At 35.4% G+C, this 26,253-nt stretch overlaps 2 protein-coding genes across 2 annotated transcripts in view; one reads left to right on the top strand and one right to left on the bottom strand.

Annotated features, from left to right (window-relative positions):
• Window positions 1–26,253, top strand: part of MED12L (mediator complex subunit 12L) — a gene marked incomplete at its 5' end in the record, with an annotated part of 177,693 nt that overhangs the window by 69,651 nt on the left and 81,789 nt on the right.
• GPR87 (G protein-coupled receptor 87) lies at window positions 8,945–13,256 on the bottom strand. The gene is made up of 2 exons (XM_081328807.1): window positions 13,169–13,256; window positions 8,945–10,045 (listed from the first exon to the last, which is right to left on the bottom strand). The coding sequence occupies exons 1-2, from the start codon at window positions 13,242–13,244 to the stop codon at window positions 9,012–9,014; spliced, it is 1,110 nt and encodes a 369-aa protein (XP_081184933.1). The 5' UTR covers window positions 13,245–13,256; the 3' UTR covers window positions 8,945–9,011.

The following is a 26,253-nucleotide window of genomic DNA, read 5'->3' as shown; positions in this document are numbered from 1 at the left end:
GGCAAACTTTTTCAGTAGGAAATTGCTATTGATAAAGATACCCTGGGGCTTATTTTTAATAAGATTTCATGGGACAAACACTGAGGATTGCAGGAAATATGATTTTAGAGAAAAGAAGCAGTTCATGTCAGTTTATTACATTCATTTAATGTTGTACTGAGAAGTATGAATTGAAAATTAATGTGTTAGGTGCCAGAAATGCAATTATTGAATCCAAATTACATGTAAATGTTGAAAAATTAAAGTAGATGAACTTATGTACCTTGGTAAAAGTTTTCTAAAATTGGAACATAGGCGGGGAAACTTTAAGATGTAGAAATGCTGAAGGAAATGCTGAGTAATGCTGAGTAATATGCAATCTCTTGTAAAGGATAAATGATTCTTGGAATAAATGAAAATGGCTGTCTTGAAGAACATGCCAAGAAGTATGTAGCGGATGAATGAGGACTAAATTACAAGTAAGCTATAGATGGTTGGAATTATGTTTTTCAGAGAAAAATGAGAAATTTAAAAAATAAAAGACAATATATGAACTATATGAAAGTGATAGAAGGTATAGCAAATGGTATTGGTATTACCCAGCTTTCTTTTCTTTTCTTTTCTTTTTTTTTAAAAAAATCCCTTCTTTAGTTAAATCACATTAACTGACAAGTTACATGATTGCAGCTATTAAACAGGATCTTTTCTCTTCCAAATCTATAAATGGCTTTGTGAGAAATATTTTTGCATATATGGGAAATTTCTGTGATTGTCATTTACAGCTGAAAATTTAATGAGGTGATTTAAAAAATGAAGAAACAGCTAAAAGAAAAATGTGATATTTATGCAATTGAACTTGACTCTGTACATGGGAAGGCCAAAGAGATTGCAGAAATAAACCTTGCACGGGATTACATATATACTGTAATATATTCCATACATTTACGGGAATCAGTAAAAAATATATCAACTGTTCTCTCTTTGAAACAACTCCAAAATTTCATGCTGCAGTTGTATGGCCTCTAAGACAACAGCTCCATACATACTGTAGATCCATTTCCTTCAGTCAAATTAAGATCAGAGAAAAAGTGAAACGTTGGAGACACTAATGAATGAACCTTTATTGTCAAAGTACAACCATGTATACATTGAGATTGGCTGAGCCTCCCTTTGTGCCCCCACCCCCAACTTACAGTGACACAAACCCTCCATCTTATTACACCATGTGGGCTAATTGCACAACACACCGGCCTCGCAAGTCAATCATGCATAAAGTTTATAAAATTATATCCCGTTCAAAAGCGTAATAGCCCATGGATAAAAGCTGTTCTTCAGCCTGTTGGTATGGCTGGCTATACTCCTACATCTCCTACCCGATGGTAGGAGAGTAAAGAGATACCATCCAGGGTGTGAGTCATCCCTGAGAATTTTCCTCACTTTTCAAGGCCGTGAGCCCTGGCGATGTCATCCAGTGCTGTCAGGGGACAGCCCACAATGCCTTGTGCTGTGCTCACCACCCTCTGTAATGCTTTCCTATCCATGGCTGTCAGACCAGCATACCAAACCACAATACAGTACGAGAGGACGCTCTTCTGATCTTTTCAGACTGGTTGATTTCTATGTGAGGAACTCAATACCTACAATAATTTTTGTGACAGCTTAGCACAGTATGGCCCAAGAAGAAATCTGGATCCATTTCATTTCTCTGCTTGCAAACCAGAGTAGCATTTATACCAACTGTTAACATCCAAAATAGAATTGCAGGCCCAGATAAAAGCCCCTAAACCAAATATATCTTCCCAAGGAAATCAAAGCACTACTTGAGTCTATGGTGTTCAATTGAGCCACAAAATATATTACAAAAATGTATTTCCAAGAAAATTAAACTTGTTAGCTCAGCCATTAAATATTTTGAAGGCCAAGGAAAGCTCGTAAGTTAGGAAATGGGAAGCAAGGGAACAGGAATAGAAAGTGAACAGGAAAAGCAAAAGAAAGTTACTTCCAAAAAAGAAACTCTGTTCATAAAGTATTGCTTCTTTTTTGCTCTTTTGTTTCCATAAGCCTATTATCTTTGTAGTCCTTCCTTATTAGTTCATAATTGTAGCCTAGTAGCCTCACTGAGTGGCCTAAGCCTATAAGAGGGTCAATTATTTTAGACCTATTTTTGCCTTCGGTACTGTCCATAGGGCAGTGTAATGTATCCTAGTATCCAGTTCAAACCTATCCCTAAAATGCACAGCCGTTTTTTTTTTCATTTCTACTGTGCAGAGCTTTGAAATCACTGGATTGCTTTGATGTCACAAACTCAACATTATTCTGCCAAGTATGAAGTTTACAGAAAAAGAAAAGGGGCTCTAACAATGAATTACACTTTTTTTAATAATAAAAAATAACTTAGTAAGAAATATAGGTTAAATATTGTTACTTGTATAATGTGTAATATTTCTGTACAAAATAATAATCAGCATGGGCTCAATAATGCTGTATTATTACTGAATATTCATAGTAAGAGGTAAGTCATTTATTCAGTAGCACACTAAACATGCTTAGTAGACCATTGTTAAGTGTCCAATCCAATGACCTAAATAAGTCTTTTCAAAGAGTCTTAACTTGGCTTCTTTTTCTAATTGTGGTACTTTTTGCCTTTCTGGTTTCACAGATGCACATACAACTTGTTTTCTGTTTTTATTTTTCTCCAGAATCTTTTTTTAAAAATTAAATTCTCATCCCATCCCAGTAACTATAAGTACTGATATACTGATATATTTGAGATGGAAGCAATCTTTACTACAAATGCAATCAGATTTAACTTTTTAAAACTTTTTTTAAAGTACCAGAGGTACAAAGATGATATAAGTTAACTAGTTTTATAACTACTTGAATAATTAGTTCAGTGGAAACTATATTTAATACAACGTAATGTAACTAATGCAATTTAATGCAATGTAACTAATAATGAACAACAAAATATTTTCTTTATTTTTATCTGTAAAACTATTTCTTAAAATAATATATACTACCAGTAATATGATGACATATTCAGCATACATTTACTCATTTGTTGTTTTTCAAATATCTTTTTCTAGTCTGCGGTTTGGAGTTACAATCCTATGGCAAGATTTGAGAGTAAGCATTTTGACAAGAATGCATTTTTTAAAAAAAACACCAAACAAATTAATGTATAGGAACTTCTTACCAGTACAGACTTTGGTAGTTTTTCACATGATTCAGAAGTGATGATACCCTTTCAAATCCAGCCCAAAATAAAGTTCCCAGCACTTCCCCACACTGGTTTAAAAGTCAGAGTTGTAGAGTTTGCTGCTTCCAGCTGATGCTGCAGCTGGCCATGAGAGGCTGATTAAACTGTGAGTGACAAATCTAAATAACTCTCCCCCCCCCAAAAAAAAAGAAAAAAGAAAAGAAAAAGGAAATACAAGAAGCTGAAACCATAAAAGTTCCCTACTGGTCATAGCAACTCTTTCAAAATTCTACCCTCTCCAGTTCTTAGAAACTAAACAGTTCCCAAGAAATTGGCTTAAAAACAAACTACACATTTATTTATTTACTTTAGAAATTTCCCAAAATTACTGAAGTACATATCTTTGGTCATAAATGTTCTACTTCCATATTAAGCAGAAAAAAAATATTTGACCATACTCGTTTTTGTTTTCTTTTTTTAAGTGGTACAATTTGATGAACTTTTTCAAAGTGATATGTGCCTTGTATGGAAGGAGTGAAAATCTTTTCTAGGATTGCATTCTTTTTATGGAAGCAATGTTGGTGCTTTGCAAAAAGATAATACCCTGTTTTACAATAGCTGCAGACAAATGCTGTTAGATTTTAATTAGTATGATTTCCTTTTTGGTTATATTGAGACAGAAATGAATACTGTTTAAAATGAAAATATATGAAGTCATGATGAGTAAAATGTTAAAAATCCTTGTGGGAACTGCTGTATAAAATTAGTCATATCTCATGGAAAATTGCCACCTGCTGAGAGCAGCACAGGAAGAGCCCATAGTTGCAATTCCTGGTGTAATTATGTGAAAGAAGGGGGGGGTTGGTGCTCTTTTTTCTGATTTAAAGTTAATTATATAAGGAATAACTATTTCACTCTGACCCAATATTAATATTATTGAACACACTGAAATTGCTACAGTATAAATTCGAAGGGACAGTGGTGACATGAAATATACCACTTGAATGAACCATCAACTAGATTCACCTTTTGTCTTCTAAGATTGGGAAACATCTTGTACCACAATGTCTGCTTTACTTCCATATGAACATTTAAAAGGAAGAGGTAATGGTGCTTATATAAAGTAGACTAAATTGCTGAAGTCATACATAAGAATGAAATAACATTGGGTGCTAGAACAATTCTTTCTGTACGTATTTAAATTTCCTTAAACATTGGTATTACCCTCGGCATAATTCCTATTTTTTATCTTTCTTTCTTACCTTTCCCATATTCTATGTTTACTTCAGTTATAAACTGTTCTTGAGCATTCTTATTAAGAAGAAAATCTGTCCCATTGGGGCTTACCATCAGGAAGATAAGATAACCTTTGTCAATTTTTTTACTGTGAGCACACTAGCCCACAAAACAAAGTATATATCTAACCATACATAAGTTATATTTACACACACACACACACACACACACACACACACACACACACGCTATATTAATCACTGTCCATTCTGAGTACATAGCAGAAAGAGGAAACTTGTAAGTTCAGAAGGTTGATGCTATATGGAACAATATAGCTGAATCTGGAAGTTCTGCTTCAGATACCACAAAGCCTCCCAGAAGGTAACAAGAAAATATAACTTGGTATCAAATGTGTGCAAACTTTCAGCCTCAAAATGCCAATCCAGTAGAGGTGGTCCTTTACAACTATTTGTAAACCATTTACAACTTTTTGAAATTACAATGGCACTGAAAAAAGTGACTTGCAACCAGTCCTCACTTTGCAGTATTCCTTTGGTTATGTGATCAGAATTTGAGCATTTAGCAATAGGCATGTATTTATAACAACTACGGTGTTCCAGTCAGCTTATGACAAGCAGTGTCAATGGGGGAAGCTGGATTTGCTTAAAGATTCACTTACAATTTCAGTGATTCAGTTAACAACCATGGCAAAAAAGATTGTAGAAGAAAGTATGGGCTCACTTAACAATTTAGCAATGGAAATTCTAGTCCCAATTGTGATTGTAGGTTGAGAACTACCCGTATGTCACTGTTATTTCCCAAGAAATTCACAGGAAAGTTTTGATGTCCTTATACAAGCACGCAAAACAACTATGAGTAGAGTGCTCTGTGTCAAACCCTTCCCAACCATCTGCCACCATGAAAGTTAGAAGATCACAGAATGTTATTAACCAGATTTATTTAAAGGGAAACAGAAGTTGGATGATAGAATCTTGCCAACTAAGTATGTTTACTTTAGCATCATACTTCTCTCCAATAGTTTGTTGCGAGCAGCTTTCCTTAATTTTTCTAATTACAGGAAGTTCTCAACTTGCAACCAAACTGGGACTAGAATTTCTATTGCTAAGTAAGGCAGTTGTTAGGTAGTTTGTGCTGGATTTTATGACCTTTTTTGCAAAGATTGTTAATCTGCACTTGTTAAGCAAATCCAATTTCTCCCATTGACTGTGCTTGTCAGATGCCATCTGAGAAAGTCACAAATAGAAATTATATGCCTGCAGTACACTGCAACAGTCATAAATATATGCTGGCTGCCAAGTAACCGAATTTTGATCATATGACTATAGCAACGCTGCTATGGTCATAAGTGAAAGGATGGTTATACGTCACCTATTTCAACCCCATTGTAACTTTGGATAGTTGCTAAATAAATGGTTATAAATCAAGGACTAGCTATATCTGTAAATGTGGAGGAGAGATGGATATCTATTTTCTGGTAAGGGAGAGGTGTACAGTTATGATAATGTTTGGCTAGTTTGCTGGTGAGACAATAATTCCAGATTAAAATACAGTATCTTCAGTATTAAAGTCATTGTGCTGATAGGCTTTCAGCCCCAATTTAAAATGCTGATTATTACCTTTAAAGTCCAGTAAGATGCAGCACTGGGATTCATCCAGTGTTGTCTTGCCAGTGCCGATTATGCCTATGTGGTCAAATCTACAAAGTCCCTCGGAATCCCCACTCCTCAGGAGCTCCATGGGACAAGGACTATAAAACAGGCTTTTGCTGTGGGAGCACCTTTGGCCTTTGGAATATCCTGGATGTTTCTACAAAAAAATAAAATGAATACACTACTTTTTCTGTCTCTCTTTGGCTTCAGTTAATTGTGATTGGCCATCATAGGAACTGATTTTGTTTTGTTTTATATACTTTATATTATTTCTTTTGCTTCTTTTTAATACATTTTATATGTTGCTGTTAGCTGCTGAGAAACCTTTCCAAGTAGGCCTATTTTAAAATAATGCATAATTAAATTTATATGAATTTTTAAAAGGCTTGATGCATGTGTTAAGATACCTCTGTCATAAGATCAAAGAGTTGCAACTGGATTTTGTTTAACTATACACTAAAGGTAAAGGTAAAGGTTCCCCCGCACATGCGTGCTAGTCGTTTCCAACTCTAGGGGCCGGTGCTCATCTCCGTTTCAAAGCCGAAGAGCCAGCGCTTGTCCGAGGACGTCTCCGTGGTCATGTGGCCGGCATGACTAGACGCCAAAGGCGCACGGAGCGCTGTTACCTTCCCACCAGAGTGGTCCCTATTTTTCTACTTGCATTTTTTACGTGCTTTCGAACTGCTAGGTTGGCAGAAGCTAGGACAAGTAACAGGCGCTCACTCTGTTACGCGGCCCTCGGGATTCGACCCGCCAAACTGCCGACCTTCCGATCGACAAGCTCAGCGTCTAGAGACACTTAAAAATGATTTTTAGAGTGTAGTAGAAGTGGTAGAACCTAAGGGTGGAGTTAAAAGAGAGATCAGCCTAGAATCCCTACATAGCCACAAGCAAACCAAGTCCAACCTCCCTTGAATTCTTTTGACCTTTATCTGACTCCAACTCTAACTCCGTTCTCCATTAGTTGAGAATATTTCTTTGCATAGGTGTGAGTAGCAATACATCAGTTTAATTGGACCTTCAAGTATGGAACTGTTCTTTCACATCTGACATGAATTGCATCTAAAATCCACATCTGAATTAATGTTAGCATGAACTTGTTAGGCATGTCAGTTTATATATTATTAACAGAGATATATTGCCACCTTTTGTCTGTGCAATATAACTTTTTAAACTTCCATTTGATAAAATTAAAAAGGGCATTTTTGCTTCTATTGATCATTTTAAAGATTTGCATTATGATTTGCATTGCTTTAGGAAAAGTTTGTGGAGAAGTTAATATACTTTTCATACTTCAGGTAATGCTATAAATATGAGTAAGTGGATTGGCTTGATTTTTAATTAGTATTCCTTTTTTCAAGGAAAAAAATTGATTGGAACAGGACTACCTCTTATCTTGGCACAATGTGAATCCTTTCCTGATTATTTGTTTGCTATTTAAATTATTCTTGTGGTTGATGCCAAAGTTAACCTGACTGGAAACTAGGTTGGAGAAAGTGTCTAGCCATATCTTGTCAGATGAATTAAAAATAGCTTATTATGAATTCTGTGCCTAAATTGATTGTATTATTGCCTGATTTAAGTCTTACATAATATCAGTTAGGCAACTGTGAGTTTGGGCAAAGCCATACTTTCTGTTTGGCCCATTGCTAGTATAGCCACCTATCATTTCTTGATTGCTGAAACCTATGACATCCTCTTTCTCCCTTTCCCAGGCCAATGGAAATGAACCTCACACCTGTATTTTCCAGCTTCTGGTTCAAAACTGCTCTGTTCTGGCCTAAGCAGATAGTCTTAAGGGCTTCCTTTCAATCTATTGACAGCTTAGGTCTGATTGGTCAAAACTCCTTACATGCTTCCTCCCCTCCAATATTGGGTCATTGTCCTTTGCAGCCATTTTGTTCTGCTCTATCGGGTTACAATGTCCTCCGATGGTTAACAGATGCTATTTTTTTTCATAATCTCATTTGATCCACCAGTGGCCAGTTAAGTCAATGAACTATTCTCAGCTCCAGAAATGATGCTCCATTCAATCCTTACCTGTCCCAATAAGCTCCCTTTTGATATCTACCAATGCTGAATGAAGTATGTACCCCCTGATTTCCTGCCCCCAGCCTTAGTCCTGCAAAGCTTCTCTGTCTTTTCATTTTCATTTTTTAAACATCTTAAGGATGTTTAAAAGTGTAGAAATGTTACAATCAATGTTCTTTGCTACAAAATTCCCATGGATCTTCAGATGAGTAAAAGCAAAAGGAAAACATGTCCCTGAATGCATTGAGTACAGTAGCACCACTGCAATAATGGTACTCATAGGTCCACAAAGGAAAGGTTATTGTCAAAAGACATAATATGGGAAGGGTGGGGCATGAAGGGCAATAATGGCTTCCATGTGTGTGAATATCTGGGAAAACAAAGGAAAATATGAGGGCTGGTTAGGAGGGAACAATCAGCAAGGCAGGGATGGGAAGGGCAAGAAATCAGGCCTTATGTTTATGGCTCAGCCCGATTGCCAGCTCATCAGACTGGGATTTCTGAAGTTGGCGTTAGAAACAGTTGGGAGTAGCCTGGGAGAAAAGCAACTTAGCCTACCTGCAGTTTTGAACTCTCTTTAGATAGCATTGTTTGAGCCACTCAGTCCTTGCATTGTATCACAACCTTGCTTTTGTCCACTAGATGGCACCATATATCTTTTAAAGTCATCCTAATGTAAGTAAAAAATACTCAATGGTCAAGCGGAGATATATTTTGTAATAGTGGACTGCCCACCTCCTTTTCAAACTGAGAATCATGGAAAGGATGTAAACGTTAATCATATGTTGCACGGAATATATTCAAATTTGTATAACAAGCAAAGCACCTTTATTTACAAATAGAAAACATTGATACAAATAACATTTTTTAAAAAAAAAATATGCTTAGCAATGATGTCACAAGTCAGTATATTCATGATATATGCGCACCTCTGACTTTCTGATACTCTGAAAGGATCTGATGCTTTCGCTCCTTGTCCGTATGTTTGATTTTCTGAAAAGCCTCCGTGAAAATGATCTACACATAAAAAAGTAGATGATTGGATCTAGGCAGACATTGCATGCTGATAGGAAAATAGTCACTTCCTTGCAGTAGTACAGAATCTTGTGAGCTGAAGCATCTAAATAATAATCTAACTGGCAGAAATTAAAAAGGATCGTGCATAGGTGGTATGGCAAAAAACAAATAAAAAATACAGTCACCACCACCCTTATGCTTTGACTGTGTTTCCTCTTGTGACTTGAAGAGCTAATAAACTGCTTGCTGGATTTATAGATATATTTGGATATTTCAATATAACAACCTATTAATACAATCATCACAATGATAAATATGCAATTATTGAAGTAAATGACAGCATTGTGCCATTTGACTCCCAATGGGGTTTTCAGTTTTAAGCAGTCACCCGTATTTATCCTAGTTGGGTTATTAGTGAGGACCAGATCTGGCAAAGCTAAGAATGCCATAACAATCCAAACCACAAGTGACAGAATCTTAGTGAATGTAATGCTATACATCCTGGAATCTCCAAATGGTTTTACCACTTTTAGATAGCGATCAAGGCTAATAAGTCCAAGAAAAACAATTGTTGTATACATGCTGGCATAAAACAAAACTATTGTATACCGGCATAGGAAAAAATGGAAGTACCACGGTCCCAATCTTGAATCTTGAATAATTTTAAATGGAAATGTCAGAGTCATCAGCAAGTCTGCGACTACAATGTTTTTGAGGTATAAAATAAAGCTGGTCTTGCTTCTGATGTGGAAGAAAATCCATACTGCCAAGCTATTCAGAAAGATGCTTGCCAAGAATATAAGGAGGTAAAGCATAGGTAAAACAATAGTTGTAAATTCATTACGGGTAGCATTCCCAATTAGGTCTTGTGAATAATTGGCCAAAATATTGTCTTGACCCGGAGATTGATGATCTATAGAAATGATGGTTAAAAAGGTTGGTTAAAAATTGTAACTATTTCAACGATGCTCTCAGGTAAGTATTAACAGAAATCATAATCACATTGAAGCTGGCTCTGAATGATGAACATTAAAGTCTGACTCATTTCTCTCTTGATTTTAGTTCACAGGCCCAGGACTCATAAATCATAAGAATTTGCAGTGTGATGTGTGTCACTTTCCTTCATTATGACAACTCAGTATTATGTTGAAGTTCCCCTCTTTGCTCAAGCCAAGATTCTTTAAGAAGTACTTTCTAGGCATCCTCTGATAAATAAAAATATATAAATCTCTTTCCTAGCATCTATTTAGTATAGTAGGACTGGCACATATGGTGATATAAGAACTGACCAGTTTTCTACCAGGTTTATATATATAACTGTCCTTGAAGCTAATCTTCATATTGTATTATTTTATTATGATTGTAGAGATGGTATATAACCTACCAAACCATTAGAATTAGTGCTTTAACATCATGTCATTTTGGTTTTATGGCAAGGATGCAAAACTGGGAGTTACAATAAAGTAGCATCCTTTTAAAATAAGTCTTTACACATATGAATTGATCATGCAGTGGATAATAATAAAGAGCATTTGATCATTACGGCCTATTAATGTACTACTACATGCATTCACACAATGTCCTGTAAATACTTGAAAGTAATTCTGAACATGTAATTGAGAAATTGCCTGAGAATGCAGCAATAGAATTAGTGGATGAAAATTATAAAAAGGCAAAGTTCAGCATTAGAAGGAACTGTGCAATAGAAGAATGGTGCAGCAGTGGAATGGACTTACTTGGGGAATGTTGTTTCGTAATTAGTAGGAAATATTTAAGCCAAGGATAAGGATAGTAAAAAATATGGTAAGCTTTCAAAAATGCTGAAGTTGCCAGAAATGAGCTCTGAGCTGCTTGTTGGACTTGAGGTTCTCAAAGATCACTTTATGGTCCCTCAAGTGTCTAGGAATAATGCTATTGGGCATGATAACTGAGTTTGAGAGTTTCCATATTCAAACGAATATAATCACTGAAGAACAACACAGGAAACTGTTGCTGCTTTAATTCATCCTTGAGAGTTTTTTAGAATCTTCTGGTTGACCACTATAAGAAACAGGAGACTAGACATGATGGATTTTAAGTCAAGCTTTTTCTGCAGTGGATCATATAAAGTTTGACATCTAATAATCCATTTGGGAAACTTTTTCCTCTAAAGCTGCCTTTCAGCAACAAAACTGGTATTTCAAGAAAATTATTATACTCTACTGTGTTAGTATTTTATAAAAAAAGCTTTAGACCACAGTTACAGCAATGAGGTGGCAGGGAGTATATTGTTTTAAATAATGAATACGTTTAGTGATGCAGATGACTAAGTTCCTGCTGCATGCAAGGGCTTGTTGAGTTTACTCTCTGAAGACTTAAGACAGGGACACAAAGAGGAAAAAAATAACTCCTGAAACATTTGTTGTGTTCAGCATTTGGACAAGCTCGCTAAGAAAACTTTGAAACCTTTTTTTGAATACTCCACGGCTAAAATATGAGATTGTCCAGTAAGATACATATGTGTGAACTACTGAATAAAGGAAAAATAGTTATATAGGATTGGAGAGGTAATTGAAGTCTAATTCTAAATTTATGCCAGTGTCGTTGCTTTTTTAAATACAAAGGTCATACAAGTATGAATCAACTATACCGAATTGGGCTGCATTTTTGTAGCTAATTACAAATACTGTACAACATGTACCCTAGATACTATTAAACATGGTTTACACTGTTAGAAGGATGCATAGACAAAGAAGGAATAGTTTATGGGAAATTCTTGAGGAAGATCTTCAACCCAATGCTCTGTGACTTTAATTTATAAAAAGGAGGAACTCTTTTAAAGATTAATAAAATAAATGAGAAAGATGGAATAATCCATAGAATAGCTTTATACATGCTTTTAAGACAGGAACACAGAGAGCAATTTTAGATTGGAAAGGTTTGTGGGGACTTTTAAAAACTAAATAATGTAATTATTAGGAAAATTAACAACTTTAATAATATGAACTATAATTGAAATAACTTTATTAGGCCAATTAAAATTTTGCATAATTGTTGCAAGCTTTCAATTCATTAGAGCAGGAAATAAATTTATGAAATATTATAAAGACAATACAGAGAAGGAAATATAGCTGATATATGGACTGTGTCTAGGAAATCTAAGTTGGCATTAGCATAATAAAGTTATTGCCTTAATGGTTTTTGGAATTTTTTTCTCCCTAATTTCCAAAATAGGGCTTCTTCTGTCATGTTCATCTCATGATTGAAATAATATTATGTTCCTGGGCTAAAACTAATAATGGTTGCAGGAAGGAAAAGGCACTTTGCCTCTTTCAAAACAAATTATTTTCTGATGCCTTCTTTTAATACTTAATGAAATTGGGATTCACAAGCATCTAAATGTTTCTCAGGAGCTTCATGAAATTGCATTGTTTTTGTGGATAGCAGAGGTTTAATTTTGTGGGAAAACATATGCTTACCTAATGGAACAACTTTACACCTTAATCAAATATAATTCACATGTAAAACAATAAATAAATTGGCTGCGGTGTCAATAGTTTCCTTTGAAAGTATTTGCTTTCTTTGTACCATTAACACTATTTTGTATGACTTCGTCAAGAATACAGATTATTCAAAGTTCTGACAATTTTTCTTAAATGTTATATGAAGATTAGAAAAAGTACTCATTATGATACTGAAGCCAATTTGGTGTAGTGGTTAAGGCTCCAAGCAAAAAAACGTGAGACCGTGAGTTCTAGTCTCAGCTTAGGCATGAAGCCAGCTGGGAGACCTTCAGACAGTCACTCTCTTTCAGCCCTATGAAGCAGGCAATGGCAAACCACTTCCAAAAATCTTGCCAAGAAAGTAGTGGGGACTCATCCGGGCAGTTGCCAGGAATCATGACTAACAGTATTGAAAAGGAATGAAATAATCATAACATTTGCTTGCTAAATGTTATGTGAATCTTGCAAAATTATGCTGAAAAAGCAGTGGAAACTGTTTAAAAGTTATAGAAGTCCTTTTCTATTTTTTTTCTAAAAAAACAAAAAACAATTACCTGTAAGGTTCAGATATGATCTATTAGACCCCATTATTACTGTTGATTTGCACATCAAATGCTTTTCAGAAGTCATGTTGGTGGCAACTGATCTGCAGTATATGATGGATTGTGCAAATTTTAATTTCTGTAAAATATAGAAATGAAAATATTTACAGTGAGCAAATAATTCAGTATAACTATCTTATCTATAATTGGATAGAGAAATAAACAGATGGAGATGATGGTATCTTTGTTAAGAAACATGTTACAGTTATCTTCTCTACTGCCGTTATTTTATGTTTTCTTTCCATATCTTATAAGTAAACACAAACCAAATGAGTGGCCTTGATTTGGCTGGAATACTCGATTTCAAGTTATGAATGAACCTTTATTATCGAACTACAACATGTATACAGTGAGATTGGCTGAGCCTCCCTTTGTGCTCCTCCCACCACAACTCACAGTGACAACAAACCCACCATCTTGTTACACCATGTGAGCTAATTGCACAACACACTGGCCTCACAAGTCAATCATACATAGAGTTATTTCCCATTCAGGAGCCTGACAGCCCATGGACAGAAGCTGTTCTTCAGCCTGTTGATGCAGCTGGCTATACTTCTATATCTCCTACCTGATGGTGAGGTGTTAATATTAATTTTTTTCCAATAATGACAATATTTCTAATCGTTAATATAGTTTGCATTCTTCTATATGAATGCTTTCTATTTTGTTTTAGCTGTGTCTTATTCCTCTTTTTTAATCCTTCCTTTTCCAATAGAAAACATTTCAACAACTATAGTTGAATTCTATGCTGCAAAGTTGGTGGTTTAGTCAAATTACCAAACAAATAAGAATTCTCGAAAGCCTCCAGTTATGGAGCATCCATAACTTCTGAAGACAAGCTATTCCACTGGTTGACTGTTCTCACTGTCAGGACATTCTTCCTTAGTTCTAGGTTGCTTCTCTCTTTGATTAGTTTCCATCTGCAGTTTCTTGTCTTGCCTTCGGGAACTTTGGAGGATAGCTTGACTCCCTCTTCTTCTTTGGGCAGCTCCTCAAATATTGGAACACTGTTATCATGTCTCTCCTTCACTAGACTAGCCATACCCAGTTCTGCAACCATTCATCGCACATTTTAGTCTCCAGGCCCTAATTATCGTTGTTGCTCTTCTCTGCACTTAGCAATGTTTTCCAGTCACATGAAAGTTAAATAAATTAAGAAACCATATCATTATAAACAGAGAAAATAATACTATTGAATCATTCTGTTCCTAGAATTATTTAACCAGGAAAAAAGAAATACTAATATGTGGAGTTTATTTGGATGATGTGAAGGGATTTTCCACTGTTTGCACAAGTCATCAAACCTCCCCTCAACTTAGTTTCATCATGATACTTCATTGAGTGATTTTTATAAAGCTGCTTTAGCTGTAAACAGAGAATTTGAGTGTATATATGGATAAGCGGAGCTAATCTTGGCTTTCTACATGCATCAGAAATCATTTTAGACTGAGGTGGAGATATATCACATAAATATTTGTCAGCAGAGGTTTATCCACATAGTATTTTTAGTGGGCACAGTCTTTTTTCTCCATTTTGTCTGCATTTATGACATTTTCTGACATTTTCTGACCAGCAACATTGTCCTTGTGTACAGTATATTTGTATAAAAGATACTTTGGAACCTGTATGAGAATTACTGAATACCAGATGGTCTTCTATGTTTTGGGCACTTGGAAAATAAAATAGTTTGTATGCCTAGTGTTTATATAATAGCAAAACAATGCTTATATACAACAAGTATTGCATAAACAGAACTTATTGGGATGAAAATAGTTCAAACTATTTGACTCATTTGAGGCTGCTTGAAGAAGAGAAAGTGTGTGTGAGAGAGACAGGGAGTGACAAAGAGAGAAAGACAATAGTGTATTGGGACCATCATATTTTATATGAAAGTCTGAAATTTTTCCTTCATAAAAATGACTTCAGGTCTACTATCTTCTTTGTCTCTCTGTGAATGCAAGCAAGAAAGAAGGTAGGGATTGAGATACAAAATGAACTAAACCCAGACTGAATGTAAATATGGGAAGACAGCTTTGATTTGGATTTATTTCAAAAATTTCAGGAGAAGAACAGAGCCTGAGGGCAGAGTCAAAAAAGGAATCAGCCTAGAGCCACTATGTAGCCACAAATGGACTAAGTCCATCTTCTTTTTAATTCCATTAATCTTTATTGCATGCCAAAATTTGCCTTCCCAAATACATTAACCCTTATGGCAATCCATGCAATCACTGGCAGTGAATTTCAAGCAGGTATAGCCTATTCAAATATAACATAGATTATGATTCCATAAGAACATATGTTGGAAATGGTTTAAAAATCAAGTAACATTTAAGGAAGAGTGTATGTATAGGGTTGGAGTAGAAAGGAATAAAAGTCAACTAATTTATTATGAATCTCCAAATGGAAGCTATTAACATTTTGCTGTCCATCAGGTCTTAAAGTCATTCTGAAATTTCATGGCCAATTGAAGATTGCCTCCACATTTCATTTTGTCAAATGCATATGATTGTTACTTGTGTATTCAGAAGGGAGTGACAATCAGTTTGGTTCCCATTGTTTGCACTTTTTCATTTTGTGCATTTTTGACATTAATTTATGATAAAGCAAGTATTCTTGTTTCATTCTTAATTGCGTATTGGTCATAAAGATCTGAACTTCGCTCTTGAAGGAATTCAGTTTGACAGCATTTAACATGTTAAAAATTCCCCCTATTGCTCAACAAAATAATCCACTGCCTTGCAGTCAATATACGTAAATTGCTTCTCATTCATATCCAAATAATCCTAACCAGGTGTGTCCAAATAAATGCTATAAAAAGTTTATTAGGTGTGTTGTAAATATTTTAGGTTTGATAATTTGACTATCAACACAGGTTTTAGTTGTCCTTTGCTAGTGCACTATATGTGTGTTTCTACAAGATTTGTTTTTAAAAGAGGAATATTTATAACCACTAATTTTAACAGATTTTGTTATTCTGTGTTTGTTTAGCATCTATAAAGTTAGAGTTTATCAGATGGAATAATTGTATAAAAATATGTACAGTGTTACAGGTATTATGTAATTTGTCAGTAAGGTTGATGGACTGGTTTAGGTATAGAAGTAACAATCTTACTCAAGAAAAAAATCATAGATTGAAGGATAATAGCTGATATATTTATATATGTTTCAAAACGAAGGATGATAGAAAACATTGCATAAAGAGATACAAAACTCATCTTGAACTGCCATTTCCATTTCCATCTGTTTTGTTTGTTTCAGTATCTGATAACAAGCAATGCAAGAATTTGAATTCTGGATGTATTTTTGATGTAGCTGCTGTGGATGCTCTTTCCTTCTTGAAGCCTGTGGAATAAATATTTAACAGGTTGACAGAAAGTCTGTTCTGTTGGAGAAAAATCTCCTTCTCCACTCTGATAGAAATGAAGGAGGCTGACAGGGTGGGAACATTTGCTTTTTGTATATTTTTTGTTGAATTCCATAAGAGAAGATTTTGTGTAATTGTCTACTGCAGTGGAGCACCAATTCAGCACTTGTTATTTGAATTAAAAATTGCCATCATTAGTTTTTACAAGTTATTATTCTAGTGGATTAATACAAATTTAGATTTTTCAAATAATGGTAAAAGGTATCTTGGGAACTTTCTTGTATATTTTAACCATTCTTCCAGTTGTGAGGTAAAGAGCCTTGAACAGGGCAATGCTACTTTTTTTTGCAGGCAAACTTTGCTATATATACCAGAGCAAATATGGAATATACTGTATATTAGAACAGATCAGTTTGGTTAATATAATCACACATCTTTTTGTATATATCTTCAATCAAAGCAAACACCACTGTTTGACTAGACTATATTTTGGGGAATATAGCTAGAACATTATCTCTACCCAATGAATCCATTATATTTATATTTTAGACTACAATATTGTTAGGTAACTGTCAGAATTTCAATTTAATTCTAGACACAGTGTGAAATTATCTTTTAATTTTAATAACACATAAATTTATAGAATTGGGAAGAAGGTTAGAAGCCATCTCCTGCAACCCATGCACTATGTAAGATCCACTAGCACATCTCTGACAAATGACTATTCAACTTTTATTTGAGGAGTGCCAGCAAAGTAGAACTCACCCCTTCTTGTCATAGCCTGACTGACAGCTTGCACAATCAGGAAGGTCCTTCTGACATCTAGACTTTCCTTGTACTTTTGCAGATCATACAAAATGACAGTGGGTGGCTAATATTCTAAAGGAGATTTATTCATCTTCCTTATCATGTAATTGCTGAGAACAGAAATATAGATCATTACAATATAGATTATTAGAAAATCAAAGCTTTGCTGAGATCCATATAAAATATGTGCATAGTATTCACATAATCTACTAAAATAATAATTCTGTTGAAGGAAATAATGTTCATCTGATATGATTCATTAGAAACTAAACCTTTGCTAGCTCCTCTTAATTGTAACATGCTGTTTAATAATCTATTGGAAATTTATTACCTGTCAATAATACTTGGCAAATCTATATTTATGGGTTTTTCCCCAGCCCCACCATTTTGAAAATGGAGATAGAATATGTTCTCTTCCAGTGTCTTGGCACCTCACCGATCTTCCAGGAGTTCTCAAAGATTATAGACAGCAGTGCCATTCTCATTTCTGCTAGTTTCATCATAGCTATATTTCATCAATTTAATAAGCGTCAGGCCCCACCTTCTTCCAATGGCATAACAATTGCTAACTAGGTTCTGTTTCCATTTTGAGAGAAGAAAAATGCAAAAGAGCACTTAAGAAGTATTATCTTCCCATCATCAGCCATTACCAGTTCATCACTTTCTTCTCGCCCTACACCTTCTGGCATTCTCCTTTTGTCATTCTTTTATCATATAAATTTCAGTTCAATTTTAGCTTTTTAATACTGTTCCTATCAATTTCTGAAGACTTCATAATCTTCGTATTCTTGATTGGTTATGTGTTTCATTTCCTATCCATCTCCCCCTTTTCAGCATTTTAAGAAATCCAAGTTTGTGTCATAGTTTCTCTATTTTTTTCTTGATATTCATGATAGCTCATAGCTTATATATTGAATTCAATGATAATATGATTGTTATTCCTCAAGGTACAAATCACTTTGATTTTTCTTAACAAATTGATGAGAATTATATTTAGGAAAGCAGATCACCCTGTTCTTTCTTCCACCATCTTCCATACAATGTTATCAGCAAGAAAGGACATGCATTTGTTAAGGGTACAGCTTGACAGAGTAAGATTCCTAGTGGATATTTGGATAATTGAATAATTGAAACCCCCCATTATCCCTATCATCTGACACAAGGCCTGATATTAATTTTTTGTCTGCTCAAATAGTCCATAATAAACTCCTTGGACAATGATATTTTTCTTCTCTCTCCGTTTATTCTTACATAAACTTTTAACAGAATTTCCATGTACTGATTACTCAATGTTTTGCAAGTATATTTCTTTATGTCAGGTTCAGATACAGAAATATAAAATTACCTCAGTCAAACCATGATGTTTGACTGAGGTAATTTTGTATTTCTGTATTTTCAGTCCTCTGTTCTATTACCCTGGCTATTGTTTTTTTTAATTTTTATTGCAAATTTTATTATTTAAAACTTTGGACAAGGTGTTAACGGTCTGACATTCCTTCTTGTCTTACTGTACATCATTTTTGTGTTTTATATACATATATACACTTTATGTACATATCATTTATATACAGTTATACAATATTCAATCTTATCAACCACCTAGTTCTAGTAACACGTGAAATCAGCATCCTGTATATTTCTGTTGAGACCTTCCTTTCTGTTCCCACCATAGGTAAAACTTATTCCAAATTTTGTAGTAATCTGACTGATCTTTATTTTTAATTTCCAAAGTTAAATTGTCCATTTCTGTGCACACCCAAATTTTATTTATCACTTCACTCTCATCCGGCATTTCACTGTTTTTCTATTTCTGGGTGAACATCATTCTCGCTGCTGTGATGATGTGTATCTTTATATATAACTTTTCTTTGGTATGCTTCTCTGTTGTTATGCCTATTTTTTGGCTATTGTTGAAGCCAAAAAAATATATATCTAGGGAAAGATCATAAGAGAGCAACCCAAATGGGTCCAAATCAATCTGGCAGGCAGCTCTTTCACTCTCTGGCTGAAAATATCCTTTTCTGCACAGGGAGTGGATGGTGGGGGGAACTCCTTCTCTAGCCCAGCCAAAAAAATCCATGCATTGTTCAGCCAACCCAGAAAAGGCATGTACAGGGAGTGAAATAATTGTCTGTTGAAGGAGGACAGGCTGCTCTTTCACTTCCTTTAGGAAGTTTCTTCTTCAACGTTTTCTGTGGAGTCTCCTCCTGTGCAGAGAATGCCTTCCACTGGGTGGGCTGAATTTTCCCCATCTAGTGGAGGAATTCTTTTCTGCACATGGAGTGAAAGAACTGCCTGTTCTCCTTTGACAGCCAGCTATTTTGCCTATATCCACTTAATGACCCATATGGTCATTTACCAACAGCAACTGGGTGAATGAAGTGGTTACAAGGGCTTCTCATTTAACTGCAACAAACTATGACCAGATAATTCTGGGCTCAATTGTGATATTTAGGTGAGGACTACCTATGTTGACTTTTTATTATAACATTCATAGCCATTCTAGAAAATTATAGGGTGTATATAACAAAACAAAATTCAAAATCCAATAGTTCAATAGCATAAACATAAATTAATACCGCTAACCAAGTCACTAGTTTATTAAACCAAAACAAAATCTGCATTATTTCAGTTGCTTTGTATTTAACTGCCAGAGCATTTAGCAAGATTAGTTAATGTTGAAGGGTGAGTACATGTTGAAAGCAGAAGTAAACCAGGGTTTTCCCCATAATAACAATACATTAAATACTTTCAGAGATTGAATAATCCTGAACAAATGCCATGGAATATTTCTACTTCACCAGAGTAGATTCAGAGTCAGTCTGGTGGACATTGAGTCCCTTAATCATATTCTTGTCAGGCATGAAAGACTAGGACCACATTTGAAGCTCCAATGAAACTGATTTATTCTTACTCATACCTATCTACAGGAATCTAAACTAATGGTTAGCACTATTTTGGTGCTAAAGATGGGTTAATGATACTTAAGAAGAGTTGAACTTAATATGTTTATGGCTATATAGGGATTCTAGGCTGATTTCTTTGTTTGACTCTGCCGTTCTGCCACTCCTGCTCCTACAATTCTATAGAGTTGTCATCCCAAGTTATACAAGTGTTAATAATAGCCTATCCACCAAATTATATCACAATTATGCTTTATTTTTCCCCCAAACACAAAATGTACATAATCCATGAAATTCATAATTTAAGAAGCAAAATAATTCATTATTTTGAACTTCAAAACATGAAGTACATAATAGTGGAAGCACAATTACTTTATCCATTCTACGTATACCAAAATTATGCAATAGATGTTTACAGTCAAAATATTTTGTTTAACATTGACTAAAAAGGAGAAAGTTACAAGAGCTGAAAAAATAGGCATATTAATTTATGCATCTATTATATTGATTTATTACCTGATAGTTAAGAAATGTGTATCATTATTTCTTCAATTTGGGTGTTAGTATAATAGTTTGGACAATATTTAGTATATTAAAAGAATTAAAAGTCCAAATTACAGTAACTTAACTGCATACGTCTTGCCTTGCTTACCTATGGTATTAATTTTAATACTGACAGAGTTTAAATAAAGTAAATTTACTTTGGCAAATTGGTAAAATAATTAACTAATATACTCTGGGACTGCAACAACAAATTGAAACTTCTTAAATTCCTTAAATTCCTGCTGTGATCCTGTTCAAGATTGTGCTGCACCTGCCCAATGGTGGAATGGCTTATCTGTCTATATAACTTACTATGAAGAAAAAAACACAGTTAACATAATTTTAGCCCTGAATAAGTAAGTCTATACACAGTTAGTAAGAAGTCCCAGCATAGCTGGAGGGGAGGAAGTGTACATTGTTCTTTCCTCTATATGTGCTTCATATTGACTCCCTGACTATATATTTAATTTAACCAGTCTTAATTTAGGATTATCAGAGAAAACTAATTTTATTGCTTTGTTCTATTGAACTAGGGCTAAGAAAATAAAATGGCCCTAATTCCTAAGATGCATTTATGTAAGGAGAGGCTGAGACGGTGTTGCAGTTTGTTTCAAGGCTGGATTTTTGTCTTCTTGTCAGATACATGAGAAATATCACATAGCAATTAAATCAGTGCAGGAATTCCAAGAAGCTTTGTACTTAATTGTATACCAGGTAGTTAATTAGACTTGTAATTAAAGTGTATAGAAGTCCACTGTATGTTATTAAAATATAAATATAACTGTGTTGTTGTTAGTTGCGAAGTCGTGTCCGACCCATCGCGACCCTATGGACAATGTTCCTCCAGGCCTTCCTGTCCTCTACCATCTTCTGGAGTCCATTTAAGCTCACACCTACTGCTTCAGTGACTCCATCCAGCCACCTCATTCTCTGTCGTCCCCTTCTTCTCTTGCCCTCAATCTTTCCCAGCATTAGGCTCTTCTCCAGTGAGTCCTTCCTTCTCATTAGGTGGCCAAAGTAGTGCTCTGAGCTTGGTTGTTTTCTTGCAGATGTTCCATTATCAAACTAGGTAACATCATCAGTGCTAGCACTTTGCTAGCAGTGATGAAGTTACCTAATTGGATAATTAAACAAGTGCAAGAAAATAACAAGCTCAGGGCAACCACCAAGGCTCCACAATTTACCTTTTATCCCTAACTAGGAACCTGTGTTTGTGTTTTTGAATAAGATTTACTGAAGCACAGTCTTTTAAAAGTTTCTGGCTGATATCATTCTGCACATGATCAAAATAAGGATATTTTGAATGTGTTATTTGTTAAATATTTATAATTGAATGTATATCCTGCCTTGCTGTTTATAACCAACAAACAACATGCTTAGAACATGCTCAATATCAGTGATTGATGAGATGGGCTCATTGTCGCATGCATACTAAGTTAACACTCTTAACTAGTGATCTCCAGATAAGTTGGAGATGAGAATTTCCAGGATACCTATTTAATATGATTTTGTTAATTGGAAATTCTGAATCTGGGATTGTGAAGGTGCAAATTTGTTCCAAGATCAGAAATGTTAACTACTTTATCCTAAAGCAGTAAAAGCATCCATCCACAACACATTAATATAACACTAATTTTACATACACACTGGAATTCTATTAAAAGAATATTATTGACTATCTCTAGGAAAGACAATTCTGTGCCTGAAACTTGCAGAACAACTAAGAAACAAAGTAAGGCAATGCTGGCTTTAAGAAACAATAGGAATGATAATTTTAGTTTCAGTTTATGTTGGGTTTTTTTTGACTATGCTACCAACTGACCAGGTTTCCTTTTACATCAATCTGTAATCTTAAAGTTGTTAAAGTTGAGAAACACTGCTTTATATAAAATTTCATCAAAAAGGAATTTATGGATGTCCATTGTAAAATTCTTATAAAATTTAACATGCATGATATGAGCCTTGGTGGAGCAGTGGGCTAATGCCTCCTTAAGTAACACCAGCTGCCTGCAATTAGTGCAGGTTCGAGTCCCACCAGGCTCAAGGTTGACTCAGCCTTCCATCCTTCCGAGGTAGGTAAAATGAGGACCCAGATTGTTGGGGGCAATTAAGCTGACTTTGTAATAATGCCGCTTGGGGGGGGGGCAAAAGCCCTAATAAGCAGGCATATACATAGAATGAAGGCTATTGCTAAGCTTGTAAGCCGCCCTGAGTCTTCGGAGAAGGGCGGGATATAAATGGAATTAAAATAAAATAAATAAATGATATATTTCTTTGTCAATCAAGATATAAATTCTTAAGGTAATGCAGATTTCAAGAATTGTTTTTGTAAATGGATACGAGCAGGGTCATCCATTTTCAGTGAAAAAGACTTCCCCTTTATCACTTGACACAAAAGCTGTTTCAAGGAAGTAGCAGAAGGATCCAACCACTTGTCTGAGGTGGTATAGGTTCTCCTGCTTGAGCAGGGGGTTGGACAAGACCTCCGATGTCCCTTCCAGCTCTATTCTATTCTGTTCTCTTTCTGTTCTGTTCTATTCAGTTCTATACAAAAATAGTTCAGTTGTTAAAATTCTTGTAATTCTTGTAATTTATGTCATAAAAACTCTGGGGCACATGCTTAGGAAAAGGAATATTTTTATTTTAAGACCCTGACATTAGTGGACAGTATTGACCATGTTAATTTCCATTTTTTATTTTTGTGAATAGTTTCTCTTCTATATTAAAAATGTTTAGATTTTTTACAATGCGGTTTGGAAAGAATAAAACCTCGATATTGTACTAATTGCCCATGTCAAATAAACTACAAACACTGGGCCTGTGGCTGCTTAGGGGAGCATCTTATGATCCTTGGACCATGACCCATAGGATTCTTTTGATTTCTTCTTCCAGCGTCAAGACCCTTCAGTATTTCAGATCTTGAGATCTCTACTCATGCCTTCTTTCACTGGTCTGTTTTTTCCCACTTAATTTCTAATTGTGGAACAAAGTAGGACAAATTTTGCTTAATGTTTTTGTTGTTGTTAGCTGCGAAGTTGTGTCCGACCCATCGCGACCCCATGGACAATGTTCCTCCAGGCCTTTCTTTCTTCTACCATCTTCTGGAGTGCATTTAAGCTCACACCTACTGCTTCAGTTACTCCATCCAGCCACCTCATTCTCTGTCGTCCCCTTCTTCTATTGCCCTCAATCTTTCCCAGCATTAGGCTCTTCTCCAGTGAGTCCTTCCTTCTCATTAGGTGGCCAAAGTATTTGAGTTTTAACTTCAGGATCTGGCCTTCTAAAGAGCAGTCTACTCTAGGACTGACCGGTTTGATCACCTTGCAGTCCAAGGGACTTGCAGGAGTCTTCTCCAGCACCATAGTTCAAAGACCTCAATTCTTTGGTGCTCAGCCTTACTTATGGTCTAACTTTCACTGCCATATATTGCAACTGGGAAGACCATAGCCTTGACTATACACACTTTTGTTGACAGGGTGATGTCTCTGCTTTTTAGTGTGCTGTCTAGATTTGCCATTGCTTTTCTGCCGAGGAGGAAGCGTCTTTTAATTTCTTGGCTACAGTCCCCATCTGCAGTGATCTTGGAGCCCAGGAAAATAAAATCTGTCACTACCTCCATTTCTTCCCCATTTATTTGCCAGGAATTGAGAGGGCCGGATGCCATGATCTTGGTTTTCTTAATGTTAAGTTTCAGCCTAACTTTTGCACTCTCCTTCTTTACCCGCAACAAGAGGCTCTTTAGTTCTCCTTCATTTTCTGCCATTAGAGTGGTATCATCTGCATATCTTAGGTTGTTAATATTTCACCCGGCAATCTTAATTCCAACTTTTGATTCATCTAGCCTGCCTTTCTCATGATGTGCTCTGCATATAAGTTAAACAGGCAGGGCGACAGTATACAGCCTTGCCAGACTCCTTTCCCAATTTTGAACTAATCAGTGGTTCCGTGTCCAGTTCTCACTGTTGCTTCTTGACCTGCATATAGGTTTCTCAAGAGACAAATAAGATGGTCTGGTACTCCCATCTCTTTAAGAACTTGCCACAGTTTGTTGTGATCCACACAATCAAAGGCTTTAGCATAGTCAATGAAGCAGAAGTAGATGTTTTTCTGGAACTCCCTAGCTTTCTCCATGATCCAGCGTATGTTGGCAATTTGATCTCTAGTTTCTTTGCCTCTTCGAAATCCTGCCTGTAGTTCTGGTAGTTCTCAATCCACATACTGCTGGAGTCTAGCTTGTAGGATGTTAAGCATAACTTTACTAGCATGTGAAGTGAGTGCAATGGTGCGATAGTTTGAACATTCTTTGGCACTGCCTTTCTTTGGAGTTGGAATGTAAACTGATCTTTTTCAATCCTGTGGCCACTGTTGAGTTTTCCAAATTTGTTGGCAAATTGAGTGTAGCACTTTTACTGCATTGTCTTTTAAGATTTTGAATAGCTCAGCTGGAATACTGTCACCTCCACTAGCTTTGTTGTTGCTCAGCTTTTCTAAGCCCCACTTCACTTCACATTCTAGGATGTCTGGTTCGAGGTCAGTGACCACCTCATTGTGATTATCAGGGACGTTAAGCTCATTCTTGTATAGTTCTTCTGTGTAATTTTGTCACCTCTTCTTAATCTCTTCTGCTTCTGTTAGGTCCCTGCCATTTTGGTCCTTTATCATGCTCATTTTTGCATGAAACGTTCTCTTCATCTCTCCAATTTTCTTGAAAAGATCTCTGGTCCTCCCTATTCTATTGTTTTCTTTTATTTCTTTGCACTGTTCATTTAAGAAGGCATTCTTATCTCTTCTAGCTATTCTCTGGAATTCTGCATTCAATTGGGTATATCTTTCTTTTTCTCCCTTGCCTTTCGCTTTCCTCCTGTCCTCAGCTATTTGCAAAGCTTCTTCAGACAGCCATTATGCTTTCTTGCATTTCTTTTTCTTTGGGATGGTTTTAGTTGCTACTTCTTGTACAATGTTGCAAACCTACCTCTAGGTATATCCTGCTTTAGAAACAGCCTTCTATTTACAGTAGGTGTCTTCTATTTATACTTAAAGGAGTCCAATATCTGAGGATTGCCTCAAGTAGACCATTTAATCTTCATATCATGGCAAATGGTATCTGGCCAACAACCTTAAAATGAAATCTTTCTAATAAAATGTTCTCATCATTCATTGACTTGGTTGCTAAAGTAATCCATTCTTATTCTACTATTCTGTAGTTATTTTTATTTAACTTTGCAAGCCATTTAAAAAGATACTCAGAGATGAGCAATAAACATAAGGTAGCTCATATTTACTCTAAATTCCTCTAATTTCTCAGCTCCTATCTTCTTTAATGTATCTGCTTAAAATAAGTTCTGCAAATTGAAAAGCTGTTCTATTCTGGGACAAATTAAAGCACAGACAAAATTAGTTCCAATAAATCATCACAAACT

This window comes from Vipera berus (genome assembly GCF_964194415.1).
Source record: "Vipera berus genome assembly, chromosome: 5".
NCBI lineage: Eukaryota > Metazoa > Chordata > Lepidosauria > Squamata > Viperidae > Vipera > Vipera berus.
Note: the sequence above shows the minus strand (reverse complement) of the source record. Positions and strands in the feature narration are given on the sequence as shown.